Here is a 24939-nt window from a genome sequence, read left to right as displayed (position 1 = left end):
CACACTTTGAAAAAATGTCAGGGAGAGGAAGTGAGGTAAAGGGGGCCCTGACACAGCACAGATGTTAAATAGTGTCACAGTGCACACAGGGAACAGCACTTCTGTCTCTTGGGAAGTGCAGCTGTCAGGTTTTAACAAGTTTCCCTCAATCTGGAACCAGTGGTGGCATCAAGTTGTTTCCTGTATCATCTTGTAATATGCAGGAATGTGAAATATGCAGGGCTTACTGGACAGTTTAAGCAAAGTTAAGGGAAAAAAAATCTACTCCCCCACTTTTCTGATGATTCCTTTTTGTTCTATCAGCTTTTTCCCATTTAAACTTTCATGTATTAGGTAGAGTAGAGACCTTTTGCAGGCTTTTGATTTGGCAGGGTGTACTTGCCTGTACACATAGCAGCAGCCCAGGAGCCTGTTGCTTCAGATACTCACCTGATTGTTTTGTGCTGTGCCCTCAGTATCTTTATTTTAGTTAGTGTTCTTGAGAGCTTCCACATTTGCATTCTCTTGATGTGTGCAGGAATCAAAGCAGCATAAAATTACACTGGGTTTGGACTGTGTAGAGGAAATGTAAAATGAATTTTGTCTTTGTGTAGTAACTATGGTAGTTTTTGCCTTATTTTTAAAGCAAAATCGGTATTCTTACTTTGGAATAATGATCCTTTCAAATGTTAGGAGATGCTTGGAAACAGGTAGAAAGGACTCATGGGGAAATTTACTGTAGTATCTTACTAACTAGTGCTCATTATCCAGAAATCTTTGGGGAGTGGAATTAGTTGCAGCTTACAACACTACAGAACTTCTTTGTTTCTAGGACACTTAGCATGCATTTACATAGCTAAATATATGTATTTGTTTTTAACAAGCCAGGAACTATTTCCAGGGAAACGACCAGTCCAGTCGTGTTTTAGTCTGGTCTAGCTTATGCACCTAAACTGGAAATCCAAAAGAGAAATAAGAAAACATCTATCAGTGATGTTTGGGAATGAAGTAGGATAAATGCTTACTTTTCATTTTGTTACACTTAGTGGTTTTAGCATCCTTTTAATCAACTGTGGAAGCCTCCAAAAGGGACTTTTTTTGGATAGAAAAGGACATAAATAGGGATTTCAAAAATGAAACTACTGTGCTTGTTTTTATCAATGACTTGCAACAAGATGGTTGTTTATAATGCAGGAGTGCTTCTCTTCACAGTTTGTTGTGGTGATTGGAGTGCTTTTCTGTATTATGTTTAGCTGCCTTTGGGCACATAGTTTTAAAATTGGTAGAGGAATGCTCTGAGAAGTTGTAGTATGTCTTGGCTGAATAGCTAAGCTTTGCTTCTCATATTTTAACCTTCATTTTGCTTTAGGAAAACATGTTCTACTTGTGTTTCAATTTTTGTAATTTCTTTTATTTGTTACTACATGTCTCAGATGAGCACACTTACTGGAATCTGTTTTCTGAAGTCATATTTCCAACTCTTGAAGCATTATTTCTGATTAGGATTTTAACAGTCTTAACTCTGTAGGATGGGGATTTGATCCATTTGTGCTTTATGGGCAGTGATGCTCATTATTGCCCAGTAGCACCATCTAGCTGCTGGTAGTGCAGAACTTTTCTCTTTTTTTCCCTCCAGTACAGACATCTCCTTTGTGAGTGCAGATGGGCTTGCACCTATTGACCAAGCCATTGGTATCTTTGAGAAAATCTGTTTCCCTCTTTCTTGGCAAGTCAGTCTAGTATTATATGAAAGACTGCTATTTGTGTCTGTCTTATTTCAAATATTCTTTAAATCCTTGCTTATTTGCCAACTCCCAGGAAGAAAACTTTATTTTTCTAGCTCATTATCAATATTCATCTGTTCCAACACTATTAAATTATGTAGTGTTGATCAGATAGCAGTGTGTAGTGGTTAACATTTCAACATGCAGCACATGTTCAGTTCTGCTGTGGTACAGCTGGTAGCTGTAGCTTAATACAACAGTATAAGAATACCTGACCTTTTGAATTCAAGGAATAGAATTTAGATTCTGTAGAATTTCCCTTGCTTTCATTGTTTAAAAACCAGAACTTACTTGAACTTGTCATAAATTCCTTCTGTTTGCACTCCAGTTGTGTGTATGAAATGCATAAGAAGCAACAAATTGTCTTTTAACTTGAATGTGTGGATGAGAAGCACTCCCCTCCTGTCCGAGCTGTGAATTGGAGGCCTTATCCTCTCTGAGGGGATGAGAAATGAGGAACATATTTACATGGGCTTTGCAATGATAAAAAGTGCCACACCAGCACACGTGTTTCAGGGCAGCTGACACACAAAGGAGCAGATAAATTAACTGGTCACAGCAAAACCTAGGAATTAAGTGTAAAAAACCATGATTTCTATAGGAAGGGGTGAGAAAAGGAACATTGTAGTGGATTTTCTTCCTTTATTCCCTTTCCTATGTCTGTCAACATACAGCACCTGTGTGTGACTTGTGTGCCTGGAGCAGAGAGCACTCTGTGTCACCACGTGCTGCTGCTCTCTTAACTGCCTTATCTAGGGAGGTCCTTTGTTAACGTGCTATTAGGGACAACACACTAGGATTTAGAAATGGTAAAAACTGTTAATAATGTGATAGAATAAGAACAAAATCTTCCTAAATAGTAATGGTGATACATTGCCCTCAACTTGATGAATGCAAGTATTTATTCTCAAGTCTTAGTAGACTAAGATCACAGAAGCAGTTCTCTATGCAGAGTGGAATCTTTTTTTCTAATATAGTCATCGAAGCAGAGAAGATGAGAAAATAACTAAACCAGGAGCTGTCTCTACACCTGTAAAGAATGCAGATGATACTTCTAAAACTGTGGAAGAGGTGGCAGTTGAAAGAAGTGAAAAACAAACTCCACCACTACCAGGTAAAAATATTAAAATACATTAATTATGCATGTTGAGAATGGGTGACCAGTAAAGACTCAATGCTCTTGCATATTTGTGGAATGACTTTCAAGTCTTAAAACAAACCTAAGCCCTAATTATTTTTATTTCTGAACACAGTCTTTGTAACCATAATCTCATCTATATCCTAAGAATTTTGGTCCTGAAAACCTAAGTTGTGGGGTCTGTCATTATATAGAGGTCAGATTTCAGTGTTTAGGGTTGTAGTTATAAGTGATGGTTGTAAAGAGTTTTGTACTGATTTCTCAGTCAAGGTTAAAATTTGTCATTTCTTTTCTGAGTGTTCAGCAGTAAATGTGTTCCTATGGGTTATCGTAGCAGACTGTATTTGTAACAACGTTGTAGTTAAGCCTGTTTAGAGCTACTGTTCCCAAGATACAACTCACAACACTCCAAAATGCTTTGTTCTTGTAGCACTTAACTACAGTCATGGACCAAGAAGGCAGGTTAACAAATGCAGTACAGCTAATCAAATCAGAACAAAATCTCATTCTTTTTTCCCAAAAGGGAAGGATAAGCTAAATGGCAGCAGATAAAAGCCAGATGGTGTAAAAAGGAGGAAAAAAAAAGGAAAAAACACAGGACGCTGTTCTGGGCAGGTTGGCACTTACAAGATTTTTGTTTACAGAATGAGGCACTTCAGTGAAATTACAAGTGGAGAAAGAAGCTGTGCAGATGGTTTAGAGGGAACTGTTACTGAAAGGTTGGGTGCAATGAGGGAAAACACATTCAAGCTTGAAAGTATCTGAGGACCTAAGGGATGAGCAGTGACACTTCTGCATGTAGTAGTCAGTAGATTAGTGAAAAACTGGAAGAGTTGTGATGTTAATATACTCTGAAAGATCTTGAAAATAAGAACAATAGATTTCCTGATACAGCAGCCATTATTAGAAAGATGGTCCTAAGAAGTGACCTTTTACAGCAGTGTTATGAAGAGAGGCAAATAAAGTAATTTATGTTTGCCAAGATGGAAAAAGAGGTGGTAGTGAAATTAGAAAAATGAATTCTGCATTTCTGTAAGGTATTGAAGATTAATGATTGGCATAATACCAATCCAGCCAGATAGGCAACCCTTAAGATAGTTCTTAATCCAAAATAATGTACTGATAATTGGTCTGAGGGGCTAGCAAACAAGTGATAAATAGTGTGGGAGTTTTGTTGGCTGGTGGGGAAGGAGAAATGTTCTATTCTTGTACGAATAGGAAGAGGCACATGGAAATAGTTTGAGTGAGAGGACTTGTAGGCCAGTACATAAAGCTAATATTTAAACTAATGTCTGCAGATAAAATTCACTTGCCCAAAATAAACTGAAATAAAAAAAGCCTAGCAAGGGGCATAATCCTTTAACAGCCTCACAAAAGCTCTAGGGAAATGAGGATCCTTCCAAGACTGTAATGAAAATGTTAGAGAAGTGGTTGGCAGAATCTCTGATGCTTTGCTGCTGGGACTAAGGGCAAGGGTGAGATGACTGTCATAGTTGATTGTGTCAAAGAAGAGTGGGAGCAAAGTATTTGTTGGGAGGGATCATCAGAGGCTTAGCCTAGGAAAGGTTCATTAGAGATTTAAAGGAAAATACTGTGTTACTGTATGGGATGGACCAGAGTCACATTAGAAAAAAGCATAATTACCCAATTGTTGCCTGAAATTCCCAATTTCAAACTAATCTGTTCAGTGATTTGAAAGGAAGATGATGCAGTTGTTGGTAAGATCAGGAGTGTTAGACTAGTTCAAAGTCAGCCTTGATTGAAATCAAATTTTTTCGAGTGTGCAAAAATGAGCCTTACATACAAGTTCTTGTAACATGACCAAGTATCAGAGAAGAGTCCCTATAGTGCTCATTGCTGAGGGAAGCCTGCAGTGGCAGTTTCCTCACAGAAACTCCAGAGAAGCTCTGCAGCAAAGCCATAGTAAGTGCATAGCTCTAGGAACCACCAGCTGGACCTCAAGGCATGTATAGTAGACTGAGTTTTTATGGTATTTTCATTTCAAAAATCGAATTCTTGAGTGAAGAGAACCAATGGAAAACGAAGAATTTAGGTCAGAGAAATAAAGATTAAAAACAGAAGGGTTGAAAGTGGTCTTGGAAGCATGAAGCCTTCTAGGTTTCGTCCTTTTGCAGTGTTCAGAGTACTTAATGAAGTGCAAAGGAAGTTTGGGAATCTTTACTGAAGTAGTAATTAGGCCAGTAATCACACTGCTCTGAATGGCATGATGAGAGTGTCTTCTGTTGTAAGTTTTGTAGTATTTTACTTTTAAGTGGGCCTAAGTGGGGTAGAGGGAAGGCTACAAGTCTTAACTAAGTGAAACTTCACATTTTCATCTTTAAATGACCAAATGGACATTGGAAATATTTGGTATTTTAATAGAACCAAAGCCAGTGTATGCACAAGGAGGTCAGCCAGATGTGGATTTACCAGTCAGTCCATCTGATGGTCCTTTACCCAATTCAACCCATGAAGATGGAATGCTTAGGTAATGTATCTCTGAACTCTCTTTGTACCTGCCTGGTTCTTAAGCAAACTTCTATCCAGGGTGGTCAATAACCTCTCTCTGTGCTCCAGTATCCTGTCCTGACCCTTCTGTTCACAAATAATAGGATGAAGATGTGAGACTTATTCCTGAGCCTTGTTGGCACTTACATTGTATAATGTACCATTTTAAAGTTTATTCATTTCTATGGAATTTAGCCCTTAGAATAATCAACAGGTGAAAAGAATTTGCTGGGTTTGTCTTTCCCTGGGCACTCTCACTCCTTTCCTGTCCTTGTCTCCAAAGAGAGGAAAGTTAATGAAGTAAATTCTTTTCCTTTCATAGTAATTGGAGAGCAGTGAATAAAGGTTACTGCAGAAACGTGCAGTGTCCCAGCATGGAAATAAATCTATTTCAATTGGGATCTCCTTTATGGACATCAGTGTACATGAGAATAGATTCTAGTTTGGTTTGACCTCAAATTCGTCTTGATCTCTTCTGAGCCAAAATAGATCTTTAAAGCACAGCTCTTTAAAAGGAAGAAGTTTTTGGAAGAGAGTGTCAGTGTCTCATGTAAACACTGAGTGTAAGACAAACAAACCATACTAAACATGTACATGCAGGTAGGTTTTCTGGAGTGCTGCTGTTGAGCATGTTGTAATGCTGCAGTTGATAAGAGTTAATGGTATGTATAGCAAAATATCCACTAATTGACTAACAAGCAGATTACTTCCTTGCATGTTTCAAATTTACCAGGATATTTTATGCTATTACACAAGTAAATGGAATATTTTCTAAATTTCTAGGCCAAGCATGAAACTGGTAAAATTCAGAAAAGGAGATAGTGTGGGCTTGCGACTAGCAGGTGGCAATGATGTTGGCATATTTGTAGCTGGTGTTCTGGAAGACAGCCCTGCAGCTAAAGAAGGATTAGAGGAAGGGGACCAGATTCTCAGGGTATGTCAAAACTGTTAGCATTGCAAATGTTTTATTGTGCCAAAGTAGGTTTTCTTTCTGTAGGATTCAATATTTTGCCTTTGTAGTTTATACATGGTGTTCTTTTCTATAAGTATTTATTACATGACTTACTAGAAGCAAGATCTCCTTTTACTGTACTGTTGCTAGGAAGGTTAGTAAGTTTTTTACATTAAATTTTGTAGACTAATTCAGTTGATAAAGTTGTTTGATATCATGCTGGGTGACTTAAGTTGTCAGAGTGCTCTATGGACTACTGATGTATATAGGTGCTCCATAATGAGTAAAAAATGAACAGTTACCTATTGTCCTGGAAGCTGTGCTTTTATTGAGAAATAAAGTGGGACTCTGTGGAAGTACAAGGGGCATCTTGAGATACATGCACTTGGTATGTATTAAATTAAGTAAGAAAAAAAATCATAGCAATAGATTCCGATTTCCTATTGTGTAATTAAATCTCCATAATAATATCATATGCTAAATCAAACGTATTGCTTCATTGATACCAGGTAAATAATGTAGACTTCACAAATATCATCAGAGAAGAAGCTGTCCTGTTTTTGCTTGATCTTCCTAAAGGTGAAGAAGTAACCATTTTGGCACAGAAGAAAAAAGATGGTAAATACTTGTATATTGGAAGTGATGTAGACTGCTTAGAACAGCATTAAAAAGTCTAGTGAGCAATAACTGACTGCTGGCTTGCAGATTGACACCTTAGATTACTAAGTCCTTTTGGCTTTGGGATAGGTGGCCACTAAAAATTGAGTAGAGACTGATAAGGTGCCAGTATACAAACAAACAAAATCCCAAACAAAAAATTCCTCTTCAGAAATAACCCCTCCCACCTAAGAAAGGTCTTGGCATTATCCTTAGAGGAAGTAGAAGAGTCAGTTGTAGTTATGCTATTGAAAATTAGTATTATGATGTGTTTGTACATACAAACTTCTTTTCTTGAGATTTAATTCCTTCCAGGCCGAATCCAAGCTTGCACTTGGATCAAATTTTCAATTATAAAAGTTGAATTTACGTTAGTGGAGTTTACTTCAAGAAGCCTTAATGTCTCAGAGCTGCTCTATTTTAAGCAGCACAACTATTTAAAGTTATGTACATTTAGAACAAGGAGAATTAAGGTGGGACATTGCTTTGTGTAATTCTTGTGAGCATTATAAGGTCACTTAAACTTGTTACACTTGATATTTGGAGATTTCTTTTCCTTCTTTCAGTTTATCGTCGCATTGTTGAGTCCGATGTAGGGGATTCTTTCTACATCAGAACTCATTTTGAATATGAGAAGGAATCTCCTTATGGACTAAGCTTCAATAAAGGTGAAGTGTTCCGGGTGGTGGACACTCTCTACAATGGCAAACTGGGTTCATGGCTGGCCATTCGAATTGGGAAGAATCATAAGGAAGTGGAAAGAGGTATCATACCTAACAAAAACAGGTAAGATCCTGCAATAGTTAAATTGCTGATTCAAACCCACAGTTGTAAATGGTATCTGTATAATGAATGACTGGACTTCTTTGCAGGACACAAGTTGATAGAATTGGTTCAGTTAAAGTGACAGAGTGTAAAGCATACTGAAGTAAACTATCTGTGGATTTGCTTTTGACTTTGCACAGTCAAAGAATAAACTTTCTTTTCAATACAAGAGACAAGGATATAATAAATTTTAGAAAGGTGATACCAGGCTCAGTAGTTGTCTTGTAGTTCAATAATACAACAAGAGCTTGGTTCAGCCAGTGGCAGTGTTTTTTTGAGTGTAAGCTTGCTAGTCAGGCATTACTCCAGAAGCTGACTTCTTGGTAACTGGGATTTGTTGTCACCTTAGAGCTGAGCAGCTGGCCAGTGTACAGTACACGCTTCCAAAGACAGCAGGAGGAGACCGAGCAGACTTCTGGAGATTCCGAGGCTTGCGGAGCTCAAAAAGAAATCTCCGGAAAAGCAGAGAAGATCTTTCTGCCCAACCTGTTCAGACGAAGTTTCCTGCCTATGAAAGAGTTGTTCTTCGGGAAGGTATGGCTTTACTCTTACTGCACACCACAGGTTTGTGTGGTTTGGTTTGGAAAAGCCAACATAGTTAAGTGTATCTTGCATTTGGTTTAAGCAATCTACATGTCTTGACTTTTCTTTTTCCTTCAATTCCAGCTGGATTTCTCAGACCTGTAACCATTTTTGGTCCAATAGCTGATGTTGCACGGGAGAAACTTGCTAGAGAAGAACCAGATATCTTTCAAATTGCAAGTAAGTGTGAGATCACATTTTTCTGCAATTAGGAAATAGTCAGCTTTCTTTGGCTACATTGTTTCTACATTATTTAGTTAACATACTTAACAAGACATTGACATGGTAAAGGAACAGACTAAATGTGAGTTTATTAGTTCTATTTATAGCCACCTCAAATTTCATTTTAATTCTGTACCTTAACCTATTTCTAAGTGGTTTTGTAAATATGTGATTTTTATGGCCATGATGCTGGGTATATGATATGTAATCAGAAGTGTCTTCAAGCTGAACTGGCAGCTTGAGCTATGAAATGGTTGTTTTATCTTAATAAGGGAATGTAGAATGTTGTAAACTTACAATAGATTTTTATTGTGTCCTCTTTACCAGAAAGTGAACCAAGAGATGCTGGTACTGACCAACGTAGTTCTGGCATTATTCGTCTCCACACTATAAAGCAGATAATCGATAGAGTAAGTCTTGTATTGTCACTGGACTTTTAACACAAGAAAATAGAACTGATAACATGAAGTCAAGTGTTGAGTGTTTTAAATGTAGAATGGTAGCTTACTGGGATTGCTTTAAAAATAACTTTCTCATCTCTCTGTTGGTTAATAAAAAAAAAAAAAACCCACCACCCTTCTTCTCCATATTAATAAGTACAGCCTGGATGTACTTCTAGGCTTTGTTCCAGAGGCTGTTGTCCTCTCTCCATTAAGGCTCTTTTAAGTTGTTTCCTCTGTCATTTAAAGCCATGGTGTGACATTATAGCTAGAAATAGTTAGTTTATTTATGGAGTTGTTAGTTTTTTACCCCACCTCGGTGTACAAATTGATCACTTGACATAATTTTTTTGTGTGAGGACTAAAAAAGGGTTCTTCCATCTCCCTTCCTTAATATCTTTAAAACTTCTACCATTAGTGCATTATATGAGGCTCACCTACTTATTTCCTTACTTTAAAAAAACTGGAAGGTTTTCAGATGTTGAAGTATGAGAGGGGAGAAAAGCTGTCATAGCAGCAAAGTCAGTATGCTTCATGCTGTGTGCCTGATTGCATTGAATAAAAGCTGGCCAAGTTCTGCATTCACAATAATTTTTTTTTGTGAAAAGGAAGAATGAAGCGTGTAGCAGGACTATGTCTTGTGTTTCAGTCTTTGTTTTATTTTCTTATTTACAGAATGCTGATAGGAAACTGCTTTTTTTTATTTCACTGTCTGCTTACTTTGAGGAGATTTTTTTTTAAATAGAATTAAATGTAAAAAATCCTAGAGTTATACAATGGTCCTACAGTTCAAAATATATATTCCTATTTAGGCTGGTTTTGGAATTGGTTTGGTTTTTATTATTCTGTTAATTCAAATAGGAGGAGTTAAATCAGTACTTGGAAATAATAAATTCTGTAAAGGTAATACAAAATCAGTTTGTGGAGTATGTTTAAAAAATTTCATGCAGGACATAAATGATTCACTTTCTTGCCTCTGTCCTTTTTGTCACTACAGGACAAACATGCTTTATTAGATGTCACTCCCAATGCAGTGGACCGTCTGAATTATGCCCAGTGGTATCCAATTGTAGTGTTCCTAAACCCCGATTCTAAGCAGGGAGTCAAGACCATGAGAATGAGGTTGTGCCCAGAATCACGAAAAAGTGCCAGAAAGCTGTATGAAAGAGCTCACAAACTCCGCAAAAACAATCACCACCTCTTCACAAGTAAGTAATTAGACAGACTGCACTAGAATTTCTGAGAGGGAAGGGGAGGCAAGAAGAGAAAAGCTTTTACCTCCAGAATGTTCTGCAGGTAATGGAGCAGGTCAAGCAGTGACAGACTTGCCCGGGCTTCCCATTCAATAACCAGTGGTTAATTGTTGTGTGCATCATTTGCACGTAACTTCACAAATGTAAAGCAATCTGAAACATCAAAATGACATTTCTAATACATCTTGTGGCTTTGCAGGATCATCAGCCAAAGCTAAAACTTGAATAAATAGGAGAAAACTTGACTGTTTCAGCCTGACTAAACTCAGTCAGGCCTCTCTTTATTCTAAGCTACTGTTATTCCGCATTTCCTGTGGAATAAAATGTCCCAAATCATGTCAGGCCTTAAGGTTGATTTGGATACTAATGTTTACATCACTATTTAAATCTCAGTTTTAACCCACCAGTTTATACTGCTTTTGTTACTCATGGTACAGATCCCTCTTGTAGTTCTGAGAAAATCATAAGTCAAACTAATCTGCTGTACTTCTAGCTACCATTAACTTGAATTCAATGAATGAAGGATGGTATGGAGCTCTTAAGGAAGCAATTCAGCAACAACAGAACCAACTAGTGTGGGTTTCAGAAGGAAAGGTAAGAAATAATATCTGGGGGGAAATGGCAAAACAATATTCATGAGAGGTTTTCTGTGAAGATCTAAAGCAGTAATGCCTCCTGGCTGTGTGAGCTGCTCAAAACTGATTTGTCACTACATTAGAGCACTTACTCTGGTAATAAGAGCTATACAGTTGTCCTTATGCATGTAGCAATTGTAGTATGGGAGCATTTGCTCATTGGCATTGTTATCTAGAGGATATATTAATGCTGTGAAGATTTTGAGGGGATTGGATGGATTTTCATCAAAGAACTTCCAGGAATTTCACTGCATGGCTGGGATTGCCTGATGATGGAATGTGGTTTTCATTATTATAAGAGCAAGTGGCATATTTGTGTTCTTTGTGACCTTTCTGAGAACAGTTGCAAGAAAACTCATGTGAGATCACCAGTTAGTATTCTATGTTCCCCAAGACAACTCCACTTACCTTCTTGAGCTGCATGTTACTCTATGCACATTAGACCCATCCTCTTGAAGAACTATTATCAAGTGCCAACTAAAAGTAAGCAAATGATGATTCAGCTATTGCTATGGGTTTCTTAATTAGATCTGAGTTAGACCTTAGATCCTTATATGTACCTGCAAAGTAATTATTCCAATATCATAAAACCACTTTAAAGTGCAGCTCTGTGTTCTTCCAAGCACTTTGGTATCTGTGGACACCTCCCTATTTTCCCCCCCTTACACTGACAGTCATCTGGTCCCTTAGTGAAAAGATTCAAAGAGCTAGGCTGCAGATAAGTCTTTAGATCTAAGCTTAACATACTCAGTGATGGGAACCTGATTTCTTGTCCCCTGTGATATTGCTACTGATAAAACTCCCATGTTGTACATTTCAAGAGAAGGGGTGTTCCTGGAAAGCTATTTCAATAAACGTGTACCCTAATTTTGTTTGCCACAGGCAGATGGTGCTACAAGTGATGATCTTGATTTACACGATGACCGCCTTTCTTACCTCTCCGCTCCCGGCAGTGAGTATTCCATGTACAGCACAGACAGCAGACACACGTCTGACTATGAAGACACAGACACAGAAGGGGGTGCTTATACTGATCAAGAACTGGATGAAACTCTCAATGATGAGGTTGGGACTCCTCCTGAATCTGCTATTACACGCTCCTCTGAACCTGTTCGAGAGGATTCTTCTGGAATGCATCATGAGACTCAGACTTACCCTGCTTATGCATCTCAAGCTCAGCCACAGCCAAATCTCAGAACAGACTCTTCAGGATTTAAAACAACTACTACTCAGCCGGTAAGAAAGTAATTTTATACACTGACCACTATACAGTCACTTCAGGTTGCAAGTTCTCTTGAGTAAGAAATGTCCATTTATATTCTGCTTACCAGTGTTGTGTGTGCATTCAAGAATCTGTCAACAGCAACAGTGCATTACAGTGAACTGGAGAATCAGCTTGCCCTGCCTGTTTTAGTGACTCATTGACAGGAGGGGGATTGAAGTACCATTCTACTTTGATTAAATGTTTTGCTTTCATAATCTTCAACCTAATGAATTTCTGGAAGTGCTAGTGCATGATACTATCAGTACATTTCATTCTACATATAGCTGCATTGGTCAGAGCATCACTTAAATTATTTTAATATAAATCAAAAATTCATACATTGATGCAATAGCAGTATATTTAAAATATTTTAAACACTTCACAGAAAGCAGAAGCCTCACCTGCAGTCCCTTACCTTTCCCCGTCGCCTGAATCAAACCCTGCAACCTCATCAGCCTCTGCAGTAAATGCTAATGTAAACCTAACTAATGTCAGACTGGAGGAGCCTACTGCTGCTCCTTACAACTCTTACCAACCACAAGCTGGCCCCTTAAGAACACCGAGCACTGAGGGAGCTCATGTAGTACTAAGAGACCAAGAGCCATCATCCTTATCGTCGCATATAGATCCAGCAAAGGTACCTGTGCCACGTTGTTGTGCTGATTTCCTGCTATACATCAAGCTAGCACATGATCTTTGTTTTGCCCTTATTTGAAGAATTCCTTTTAATTTTTTTTTTCCTCTAAGAGAATCATGCAGGTTACAAAAATCAGTTCATCTGAATTGCTAAGCATCATGTAATGTTTTGTGTGCATGGCTTCAAACTCTATCCTTTTCACTTCTCAAAAACATGACTTTTTAAAAAAGGCTGCATTCTGTATTTTGATTTCACTTTATGTGCGACTTCCTTAGCTTGTCAATGTTCTCCTGTTAATGAGGCCTCAAGAAAAATCTTATTTCCCTAAAATTTAAATCATGCCAAATCATTGATCATGAAGTTGAGCCCAGTTTATTGAGTGACTTTATATACTTCTTCAGCAATGCTAGAACTATCTTAGTGTATTTATATATTTCACTTCCACTCTTTCCACATTCTGAAGAAAAAGTGTGTGCCCCCCAAACCAAACCTGAGAGATGAGGCTATTACCTTTGTCTTTCTCTTCTAACCTATTTACATGTTTTTTCTTAAAAGTAAGACTAAAAGGGATCTCTTGAATGACCAAGTTCAACTTCCTCTGGTTGCAAACATCTGCATCAAATTATTCTGCTTTTAAACAAAATTAAAGCCAATATTTAAAACTTGGGTTTGTTTCAAATGCGACCTTTCAACTGCAGCTGAAGTTACTCTTCATTTTAGCTGAGAAGTGTCTGTCTCTTACAGGTGTACCGAAAGGATCCATACATTAATGAAGAAGCATCCAGACAAAGCTATGTCTTAAAACAGCCAGCAATTAATCACCCAGTGCAGAGACAGGAAAGAGACCCAAATCTGATCTATGAATCCCAGGCTCAGTATGCAGAAAAGCAACCGAGTAGGGATTATGAACAGTCAACATATAGGTATGACTCTACAAACTATGTAGATCAATTTTCTCGAGGTTATGACCCTCGCCTACATTATGATGACCGTGTGCCTCCCTATGAGGAGCACTGGACATATTATGAGGACAAACAGCCCTATAACCAAACAAGAACAGCTTATGAAAACCAGCCTCCTAGGGATCTTGATTCCAGACAAAATCTAGAAGAGAGCACAGAACGCAGCTATTACCCAGCACAACCTCGTTTTGAGGAACCCCCTGCAATGAGCTATGACAGCAGACCTCGCTATGAGCATGCACCCAAAAACTTCAGCTTACCACAAGTGCGATACGAAGATCAGCACGCGGTTGGATACGACACCCATGGGCGATACAAGCCAGAAGCTCAGCCATACCAGTCAGCCATATCTCGGTCTCCTGAGCCCAAGCAGTACTTTGATCCACACATAAGAGGCTATGAACAAGGTCCTCCCCAAGCTTATAATGCTAAAGCTGGACAATATGAGCCTTCTCATAGCACTTCAGGTGTTTCTCTTCCTCCTCCCCCTTCATCACAAACCAAACCAGAAGTTTTGCCTTCCAACAGTAAACCACTGCCTGCACCACCATCTCTAGCTGAGGAAGAAGAAGATCCAGCCATGAAACCACAGTCTGTGCGAAGTAGGGTTAAGATATTTGAAAGGAGAAGATCCCCATCTTTGGAAAAAATGAAGGATGTGAGTGATACATCAACTGTCAAGGTAAGTAATTTAAGTTTTTTAGTCCTGCTTTTTTGCTAATGAGACTGCACTGCAAGAAGTAAAATACTGTCTCAGGAAAAAAGCTTTACTGCTTGTGAAATATTTCTTTTTAGCAACCTAAATGGTGTGTTTTAAAAGCAGAACCTGAACACTTGTGAAAACACTGCCAGTGGTCTTGCTATACTGGAAACTCCTCTAATTCTTTTGCTAGTACTTGTTTTTTCTTTTGGAGGAAGGGAAGGTAGTCTTAGTTTTCTTAATCATAAAGTGCTTTATCTTTCTAAATGTTAGAATTTAAGAGACTATGCTGTGCTTTTCTTAACAGCCTCCAGAACTAGCACCTAAGCCTGCACTCACAAGTGTGAGTGGTCCGAAACCACCTTCTCAAAGCCAGTATGAGCACGAGAAAACAACTTACAGGTAGATGCACAACTGATTACATTTAGTTTTCAATATGAGTTTAGAATAATCAGAAACACGTCTTAGTGCTTCAAATTGGAATCTGCAGAAAGGAGTTGGAGTGTGTCAGTATGGCTTGTGTATCAATAGTAAAGCAAGGCATGAAGTCAGCTCTCGTGGGTGTGATTGCTGGGAGGTGGGGGAAAGACACAGTGGTTTCCCAGCATTTTTGAGGAAGAAACTTAAGTATCTCTGTTCTACTTTTTACTGTCTTTAGTTGAGCTAATTAGAAAGCAAAACAAAAGGGAAAAGGTCAGGTATAAGGGAAATAAGGATTTTCTTTCCTTACGGTATGTCACAACTGTCTAATTTCCATGCAACATAGATAAAAAGGCAAGGTGTGTAATTATAAGAACGACATGTTTATTACTTTATTACTAGCTAGGTTATAAAATATAATTGTAATTTGGGCACTTACACTTGTTCAACTGGGCAAGGCAACTGTATATTATTCTTCTTGGTTAGGGCCCCAGAACCACAGAGACCTCAGATGAAGCCCCCTGAAGATATTGTGCGTTCCAATCACTACGATCCCGAGGAAGATGAGGAGTATTACCGCAAGCAGCTCTCCTACTTCGATCGCAGGAGTTTTGAGAATAAGCCATCGGCACAGGTTCCTGCCAGCCATCACTCTGAGCCCACCAAACCAATACATTCACAGAATCAGCTGAATTTCGGCAATTATTCTAAGTGAGTTCTGTTTTGTTTATTTTCATTTGAAAAAGGAAGAGGACATCTGGGACTAAAACAGAAATTCTGCCTGTGTTCAGTGGAGTTCAGGGACTTGTGGTACTGAAATGAAATTTTCTATTCATGAAGTCTGGTTTGTTTAGGTGTATCTTTAGTTTAAAAACAGATACCTCTATAACTTTTTATTTTGGTAAATTAATCATTTTGGTAGGTATCAGGGCCTTCAACATGTTACTTTTACTTACTACTTACTTGCACACAATCATAGAATTGTTTAGGTTGGAAAAGACCACTAAGATCATAAGATCAAGTCCAACCATAACCCAGCACTGCCACCACTTAAATCAGTCCCTAAGTGCCACATTACACATCTATTCACCTTTAGGGATAGTGACTTCATGACTTCTGTGGGCAGCCTGGTCCGATGTCTGATAACACTTTCACTGAAGAAATATTTCCCAATATTCAGCCTAAACTCCCTTGGTACAATTTGAGGTCACTTCTTGCCCAGGAGAAGAGGCTGATTGTACCACCCACCACCTGGCTACAATCTCCTTTCAGTGAGTTGACTGATAATGTCTTTCCTGAACCTCCTCCAGGCTGAGGCCCCCCAAGCTCCCTCAGCTGCAACTCACAGGACATGTGCTGCAGACCTTTCCTCAGCCCTGATGGCCTTTTCTGGACCTGCTCAGTGTCCTTCTTGCAGTCAGGGGCCTGGAACTGGGCACAGCACTTGTGTGGCCTCACCAGTGCCCAGTACTGTGGGACAATCACTGCCCTGGTCCTGCTGGGGACACCATGGCCGGTCCAGGCCAGGTGCCATTGGCCTTCTTGGCCACCTGGGCACACCTGGCCCATGTTCAGCTGCTGTTGATCAGCACCCCCAGGGCCCTTTGCAGCTTTCCAGCCCTCTGCCCCAGCCTGTGGCACTGCAGGGCTTGGTGTGAGCCCTGGGCCTTGCTGGACCTCACACATTTGGCCTCAGCCCACTGATCCAGCCTGTCCAGATTCCTCTGCAGAGCTTTCCTACCCTCCAGCAAATCAATACCCCCACTTAATTTGGAGTTACCCATGAACTTACTGGGGAAGTGCTCTCAATCCCCCCATCAAGATCATTGACTATGCTCTGTTTATGATCATAAGTAGGCCATAACAAAGTATTTTCTTAGTCTAAAACAGTAGTGCTTACACATCTTTCAAAGCAAAGGTTTTGATTTATTCCATCTCTGCATGCATTTGTTCTTGTGCACGTGAACCATGTTGACATCAGGAAACTGAGCCTTAAGGGAATATTGCTGAGGCCAGAATTTAATCTGTTGATGGAAACATCTGTTTCCTGTATTGTATTGCTTCCTTGATTTGGAACATTTTGATACAGAAATTGTGTGAAAGCTCATGCACAGATTTATCTCGGGTACAGAGCTGGATATTTTGGAGGATACTTACACAAACTTTTTGAATACTCACCACAGTTACCTAATTTTGTTTTGATTCTGTAAATTTGTTTTGAAACTGTAACGAGATGTTTGTAGCTGTTACTGTGAAAAGCTACCTTGGCTTGCTGCATGCAGCCTGAAAATTGGGTGGTTTTGAACCTTTGGTTTTGAAGCTTTGGTTGTAGTCTTGCTTGAAGCACAGACTGACTATTCAGGTCAAGCTGAAAATCTGGTAGCCTTAATGTGAATGAGATAATAAACTAGTTAGCTGAAGTTTTATAATACTGAGTGTGTGTGCAAGGTATCTTTCATGTACTTGATACACCATGTTCCAGTGCTTGTCTTAAAGGATTTGAGCTAGGACTTGGGAATCCAGTTCTTACTTGTTTGGTTGTTGTCTCTTATCTTCCAGTGTCTGTCTTTATGACCTGAAAATGTTGGAGTACTCCAAAGATGTGATAGGTTTTAAAGGTTTCACTTTTTTTTTCCCTAATGATGCCTATATTGGATATCTGTAACCAGTTCTGATGCTTATCCTTCCTTTTCACTTGCTCAGTGTCCTCTGATGGAAAGATGAGAGCTTAACTGTTCTGCTCTCTGGGCATCATAGACACAGACTTAAGAAAACTGTCCTGACTGGCCAGTAATTTTCAAATTTCCACTCTCACATACAAAACCCGGTGTTACCCACAGATGATCCATGTTGGTCTGTAGGCATGGACTGTGTTGACATTGAAAATGTAAGTCACGCTTTGGGAGAAGTGTTATGAGCTTTCATCAAGTAATTGTGAGGATTGTAAAGTTCTTCAGATGGAGAGTGTCGAAAGCTTTCATTGTACATTTGTTATTCTGCAGTGTTCTCATGGTGAAAAGCATGAGAGACAGACACAACTATTGAATTTTTGGTGCAGAACAGCCCATGGTTGAGAGAGATTGTTCTGTTTCTACCTTCCTGCTTCTGTCTGCTGCGACACTTGTATTCTTTGGCTGCTCAGTTGTGGTTTTGTTTGGATCACGAGTTAGTGTACAACTTCAGGATTTGTACGTGTGGGAAGGTGACCTCTTACTGCCACAGAGGAGTAAGATAATACTGGTTTTAAGGCTGACAATTTCATGTATCATGTGGGACAAATGTGTTGTGTTTTTTGCTTTGTGAAAGAATGTAACCCTTAACAGGAAGGGACAGACATGGGAAAGAAAATTTACCCAGGGTAGTCTGATGCAAATAGACAAGTACTAAAATATTAATGCAAGTGGAAAGGATAAACTAGGATGCTGTTCAGTTGGACAGTACTGCCTCTAGTACACTGCAGTGTCCTTGTGTGGAGACACTAACCAGCTGCTGTCTTGAGAAAGCATTCATGTTTAGGACTCTCCTTTCACCAGCTTCCACATTGTTCCTGTTACTTTCTCAGTATTAATCTTTTTTTTCCCAGTGAATTTCTATGGTAATTGCTATTCTGTGAATAAACTCTTCTAAAAATAAACAGGACTAAATTTGGATTATACAGGAACTGTTGATTATGCAATCTCTTACTTCTGAATAATCCGTGTAATGTATTCGGGTACAGAGGACAGATTTTATTTATTCATGAGCAATAGCTACAACTTTTTAGTGTTAAATATTAATGTGAAACATCAAATCATGTAAAGTTCTTTGCCACTGAGTTAGTGTGGTGACAGTACGTATTTTTCCCACTACAAATTATTTTACTCTTTTATGTTGTCGGGGGTTTATTTTCATAATTTAGGAAATTTATGCCATTACTAAAGCTGCTTTTTATGGATAATGCCATATCTGCATGTTACAGTTGTCAGGATCTGTAAAACAAGGATAGTTTCTCTTGATGTGAGAAAATAATAGAACTTGTAAATTGGGTGTGTTTCAGTGGGTCTAGTTGAAGCAATTTGAGGCAGATATCCCTGTGGCTGAGAGTAGTAGATTTGTTGCTGCTTGGTTCAATGTAGTTACCTGCTTGAGCTTGACATGCTGCAGAGTGGGGTAACTTGGCAAATTTCTGTACTGAGTAGGGTTAAGAGTACTCACAGGAGCAGCTGCAGCCTCAGCTGAAGAGGCAGTGAGGAACAGCATCCTCATCCTCTCAGCATCACCATCCTGAGAGTCTGTTAGCTGGAGTCTATTGAACATCAGCAAAGCAGTTGCTGTTGCACCCATAGGTTTATAACCTGGGTACCACTGGTTCATTCTAGGGGTTCATTTCTGCTTCCTTTCAAATTAAAGTAGCAATTTTGTAATGAAGATTAAGTTGGAAACAATTTAGGAAACAGCCTATCAATAGTCAGGGGATCTGTGTTTATACACTTAGAAGCTGTAAGGGATCACTGTGCTGTGGATCTCTTTGGCTGCATACAGGTTCTGAGCACTGTGGGTGGGATTGTGTCTGACCCTTGGTCAGGAGCCTGTGACAGATTGTGCTTTATACTAAAAACAATTTTGGGCTCTCCTCTCATTCAGAAGGTACTACTCTTCCCCATTTATTTGTTTCCCAGGATGCTGACATGCAGTTCTGATCACTGTGGAGTGTGTTGGGTTTTTTCTGGGGGCTTTGGCAGGGCTGCCCTCCCCTGGTTACCATCTCCCTCTGGGAAGCAGTGATTTCAGGTGGGCACTTTTCTAAGAGAGCAGCTACTACCCACCTGGAATAAAGGAAACAGGGAGTGAACATGCAGTAATGACTTTTCTTGCTGGATTAATGGCTGTAGGTAAAATCAGTGGGAATAGAAGGTTTGAGATCTAAAATAATCTCTTTGCTACTCTGGTTTTAGAGATGTTCATACACATGCTGTTCAGATCACTGATCTTGATTCATGTGGTAATCAAGCAGACTTTCAAAAGTTACCAGCCTTTTCTTAGTTTCATAGCATACTTGTCTGAAGCACCAAGATGGTTGGTGTCTAGAATTGTTGCCTGATAAATATTTATGAGCATACAGAAAGTGAAGGAATGAGGGAAAGCTGTCCTCATGTACCATGTATTTTCTTGCTACACATAAGAAGGTAAGTGTTACCAGTCAAGGGAAGCCATCAGTATATTTATGGTTCTGTCTCTCCTAGTATTCATAAACAGCTCTAAGGTGTTTTTAGATACTGTTGCACACAACCAGCAGCATTTTATGGTATGGGCTCTCTATTGGTTGAGCTGATAGTGCTGGAGAAACAGTTGCTATGAATGTGCCCTCAGTACATGATCTGCAGTACAGTACAAAGCTGCTATTATTCTGTGAATGTTATGACTGAAGTTGTTTCAAATTGGACCATGTGAGAGGTTGTTCATTTCTTTCAATGTATTGAATAACTTTGTTTATACAGATTGTAACAAATGGCTTCAGGTAATCTCGTTCTTTTAATACTTGCCAATACAGGATCTTGACTACCTCCTAATTCACTGACCAAATCTCATATTTTGTATATATAATTATATATATATATTAATATAGTATGTGATCATTGAACTCATGGCTTATGGTAAAGGTTTTGTCAGAAACCTCTCTGTGAATAGTGTCTCTGTTTCAACAACCTCATCATGTGACAGCTTCTAGGACTAACATAAGTGTGAAGAAATTATATTCTCAAGATAGAATGACTGTTTTCTTTCATTCTTCTATTGCTGTTTGCTTTGCCATCACCTAGATTTCTTGGCTCTTACACTAGCTATGACTACCTGAAAAGGAACATCAAGTGGTAAGACTGTTGTTGATGTGAGGATGTTTTCAGGTGTCCTCTCACTGTTACATTTCATCACAGGCATTATGTGCACTTAAAATTTGAAACAGACAAATTCTGGAAGTAGGTGCAGTAAATATATTGCATTCCGAAATTACTAATGTTTGTGAAATCAATAATTTTCTGAAGTAAACTTGTGGATAAACATATCTAGCACAAGAAAAATGTTTTGAAAATAAGATTTTAAAGTTACATACACTATGCACATAAAGCTAGTGAAGCTTAAGCTGGTTGCATTTCTAATTAAGATGGCATTGTTCAAGTATTAGGTGTATTTAAAGTTATACTAGAATCTGTTGTCCTGTTGGCTAATTTTGCTTTTCAAAAACAACCCCAAAAAGAAGTGGATTTACTTTTTTCTTTTGAAAATCCATGAAATTAGAGAATACTTTTTCATTGAAATTACTGCAAATGAAGTTGAAAAATTAATATCTAATAGGCAATTATGCAAATACACCTGAAATGTCATCTGCCTTTTGTTTGCCTTGGTTTGTGTTACTAATATTCTAAAGGTCAATGTTGTCTGAATCTCTTGTGCTTATCAATAAATGTTTTTATACTTGAGACAGCTATTCAAGAAAATAATGTTTTAATGTTTATAGGAAGAGATGGAGATCAGGTGGTCATAGAAGACAAAATAGCAGTGAATGCAGGAGCTGTGAGGAAACAGAACAGTCAAATGTTTGTTTTTAATTCTATTTCAACAGGGGGAAACCAACTGATACTGACTCGATGGATAGACCTGTTGGTGAAAAACGCTATGAGCCAATCCCTCAAGTTACAACTCCTCCTCCTGCTCCTTCTGTCCAGTACACACAGCCACAGTCAATTAATAGTCCTGTCCTGTCTCTCCCAGCACACCACAAGCCTGCACTTTCTGAAGGTGAGCAATTCCAAAGCTGACCTTTGTGGGAGCAGCTACTCCTTGTCAGGTGCTTGTAGGGTGGCTGCAGCATGTCTGCATGGGTGACTGTTCTCTAACTGGAACATGGAAGAACTGGTACTGAAAATAGTTTTTTACTAGTGAAATTGAGTTTTTTGAAATTATTTTGTGATTCTGTCTGAAACCAGGTAGCTTCCAGGTATTAGTAATACCTGTAACTGTCTCAGTTGTCTCAGCAAAGATGAAGTAAAACTCCCTGTGCTTTGGACCAGAATTTTTCTGACGTGAAAATACTTGTAGGCTTCTAAAGAAGTTATTTTCACTTTTACATTGAGGAGGTTGCCCAATTCGATTGAATTTTCTGGTTTATGCACGTGCACAATGGTATTTCAGAACTGTTTTTCTGGAGGTTTGATCATGATATAAGTTAGTCTAACATTTCTATTGAAAGGACATACCTTTGTCTCCAACATGTTAGATAACTTGCTCAGATGCACGAAATGCAGTAGGAGGACAGATGAGCTAAGAGAGCTAAGCTGTACCTGTATTTTATACTGAAGATTAAGAATTGACAAAAACGTTTTTATGCCTCAGTGTACGTGACTAGACATTTCTAGTGGTTACTGACAAGTTTGGTTATTTTCATTTTCATTGCAGTTAACTCTGTGTCTGACCCTCCTCCACCTCAGAATAAGTCAGCAATTTTCAGATCCTCTAGAGAGGACACTGTGCAGTCCACTTTTTACCCTCAGAAGAGCTTCCCTGACAAAGGCCCTGTTAATGGAACTGAGCCCATTCAGAAAACAGTCACTCCTTCCTACAACCGCTTCTCAACCAAACCCTACACCAGTGCTGCCCGGCCCTTCGAGCGCAAGTTTGAAAGTCCAAAATTCAACCACAATCTCTTGCCAAACGAATCTCAGCATAAACCAGAGTTGCCATCAAAAGCTTCAAATTCTCCTCAACCAATTTTGAAAGCACATAGCTCATCACAGCCTTCCGACTTCGAGAGTGGAATGGACACCTATGCTGTACAGGTCGACAAGCCTAAATATCAACCAAATAATGTTAATGCTGTGCCTAAAGCCATTCCTGTAAGGTAAGCTGCTGCTCCCTCTCTTTCCACTTGTCTATAGGTCACCTGTGAAACCTGTGAGAAATACAGCTTTTTAAAATTCTGCTTCCAATTTCTGTTGATGTTCTAGTTGAAAGATTGATGCTATGATTCTAAATTCTGCCAAAGGGTAGATACTAAAAATGTGCTTTGTGTCCCTGTACTGTCTTGCATTCTGTCATTAGAAAGTGACATGATTTACTTCCTAGTTCTCATACTAAATTATAAATTTTCTGGTAGATAGTAATAATTTGTCCTCACAATCTATTTCCAGAAGATGGAATTAATTTCTAGAGATAGTTATTGCATCAGATTATATTCGTTATGTGCTTAAAGAGACCTCACGGGACATGTAAATAAGGAATACTTTAAAAATACTTGTGAAAAGAGAAAGTAACTTTTGCAGTTTCATATTGGTGCTCTTTACTGTGAGACAAACCAGCAGCTGCTTTAATTGCAGCTCGTGCTTGCCTAATATGCTTTAACATATAAGAGCTATGTCAAGAGCAACAGATACTGTTACAGTTTTAAGTTATTTGCTTCTGCAGAAGTGTTTTATTAATATTTTATTTCAAGATAATAATAATGTGTGAACCAGAATTATAATTTTGCTGTTTGTCCTATGTGTTCTTAAGCACCTGAGAAATGTTTTATACTAGGTAGTTCTGTAGGCTGCTATGTTTTGGAGTTACTGGTTGAGTGAAATTCTTTTGAACCTGTTCTGGAAACTTCATCAAGGTACCTTGAAGTTACAAATTTCTCTTTAGTTATAGCCTGGCAACCTGGAAAAATGTGTGTAATTTTTATTTTTTTACTAGATTTGTTTTCTGTCTATATATATCTATGTAAAAGTTGAAGGGTTCAGTATGACTTGAATAAGAATTATTAGTTTTTCTGTTGAAGTCAGAATGAAGCATTGAAGTCAGAATGGCGTTTTGGGACAAAAAAATAAACCTTCCAAAGTCAGTTGCATTTACTTTTATGAAGCTGGATGTGTAGCTAGGGTGAGCTCTTTCTGTAGAATGGCAGAAGCAGGCAGCTGGAAACACAAGTTTCAGGTGGACTGAATTCTTACTTGAACTACTTTGCTGAATGTTTTCAAAGTTTGTGAGATTTGGTGGGTTTTTGTTTGTTAGGGGGGTTTCTTTCTATGTTTTAGGGGTTTTTTGGGTAGAGTTAGTTGTGGTTTTTTCCCACAGAGTTTCAGGAAGGAGATAACTGGTAAAACTGCCAGTCTTTGTCTTTTCAGCCCTACAGCACTTGAGGATGAGGAGGAGGAAGATGGACACACTGTTGTAGCCACAGCAAGAGGTGTATTTAACAGCAATGGTGGTGTATTGAGCTCCATAGAGACTGGAGTTAGTATTATTATACCACAAGGAGCCATTCCAGAGGGAATAGAGCAAGAAATATATTTCAAAGTCTGCAGAGACAACAGTATACTTCCACCTTTGGATAAAGAGAAAGGTAACAGCTGGCACTGTACACTGTTGTGTTATGTAATACTATTGTTTTCTAACAAGAGCAAAACATAATATGAAGTAACCTTAATATGCTTCAGTGGTTTTCATTGTGAGATTGTAGTGTGTTTCTCACTCAAGTGGCTTTTCAGTAGAACAATCTTGTGCTTTTCTTTACTGACAGATGTAAATTTTCGTATTTTTCTCTAAACTTGAGTTACTGAGCAGGTCTGCTGTGTAATTGTGTAATACTTTGAATGAAGTTCACAAAAAGTCAGTAACAGATTTTTCTTTCTTTTAACTCTAGGTGAAACACTTCTCAGCCCCTTGGTAATGTGTGGGCCTCATGGACTAAAATTCCTGAAGCCAGTGGAGCTGCGCCTGCCACACTGTGCGTCTATGACCCCTGATGGTTGGTCTTTTGCTCTAAAATCCTCCGACTCCTCGTCGGGTATGCTGTCCTCCCTCTGTCCTTTTGGGGCTTTTGGGTGCTATCGTATAATTTAGGTTATTTTGGCTAAAGGTGATGCTGTGTAATATAAAAACTCAATCATTGTATTTGTGTCGAACTCTCTCATTTCACTTTCATTACAAATGTCTTTCTTACATTTACTCATGGTGCAAATTCATAGC

The 24939-nt window shown here is 38.7% G+C and overlaps 1 protein-coding gene across 10 annotated transcripts in view; it reads left to right on the top strand.

Annotated features, from left to right (window-relative positions):
• Positions 1-24939, top strand: part of TJP1 (tight junction protein 1) — a 158757-nt gene that overhangs the window by 129151 nt on the left and 4667 nt on the right. For 2 of the 10 annotated variants that reach the window (XM_088172454.1, XM_088172461.1), the window contains 20 exons: positions 2741-2877; positions 5284-5389; positions 6193-6343; positions 6871-6979; positions 7585-7804; positions 8193-8377; positions 8510-8605; positions 8975-9057; positions 10085-10295; positions 10834-10934; positions 11858-12211; positions 12625-12876; positions 13621-14520; positions 14846-14940; positions 15445-15669; positions 20757-20807; positions 21557-21732; positions 22390-22831; positions 24096-24313; positions 24614-24757. In XM_088172454.1, coding sequence (XP_088028580.1) covers positions 2741-2877; positions 5284-5389; positions 6193-6343; positions 6871-6979; positions 7585-7804; positions 8193-8377; positions 8510-8605; positions 8975-9057; positions 10085-10295; positions 10834-10934; positions 11858-12211; positions 12625-12876; positions 13621-14520; positions 14846-14940; positions 15445-15669; positions 20757-20807; positions 21557-21732; positions 22390-22831; positions 24096-24313; positions 24614-24757 — 4256 coding nt within the window. The remainder of the gene's footprint in view (positions 1-2740; positions 2878-5283; positions 5390-6192; positions 6344-6870; positions 6980-7584; positions 7805-8192; positions 8378-8509; positions 8606-8974; positions 9058-10084; positions 10296-10833; positions 10935-11857; positions 12212-12624; positions 12877-13620; positions 14521-14845; positions 14941-15444; positions 15670-20756; positions 20808-21556; positions 21733-22389; positions 22832-24095; positions 24314-24613; positions 24758-24939) is intronic. The other 8 variants (XM_088172457.1, XM_088172455.1, XM_088172460.1 and 5 more) reach the window with 8 other exon arrangements.

This window comes from Sturnus vulgaris, chromosome 13 (genome assembly GCF_052056855.1).
Source record: "Sturnus vulgaris isolate bStuVul1 chromosome 13, bStuVul1.hap1, whole genome shotgun sequence".
Taxonomy (NCBI): domain Eukaryota; kingdom Metazoa; phylum Chordata; class Aves; order Passeriformes; family Sturnidae; genus Sturnus; species Sturnus vulgaris.
Note: the sequence above shows the minus strand (reverse complement) of the source record. Positions and strands in the feature narration are given on the sequence as shown.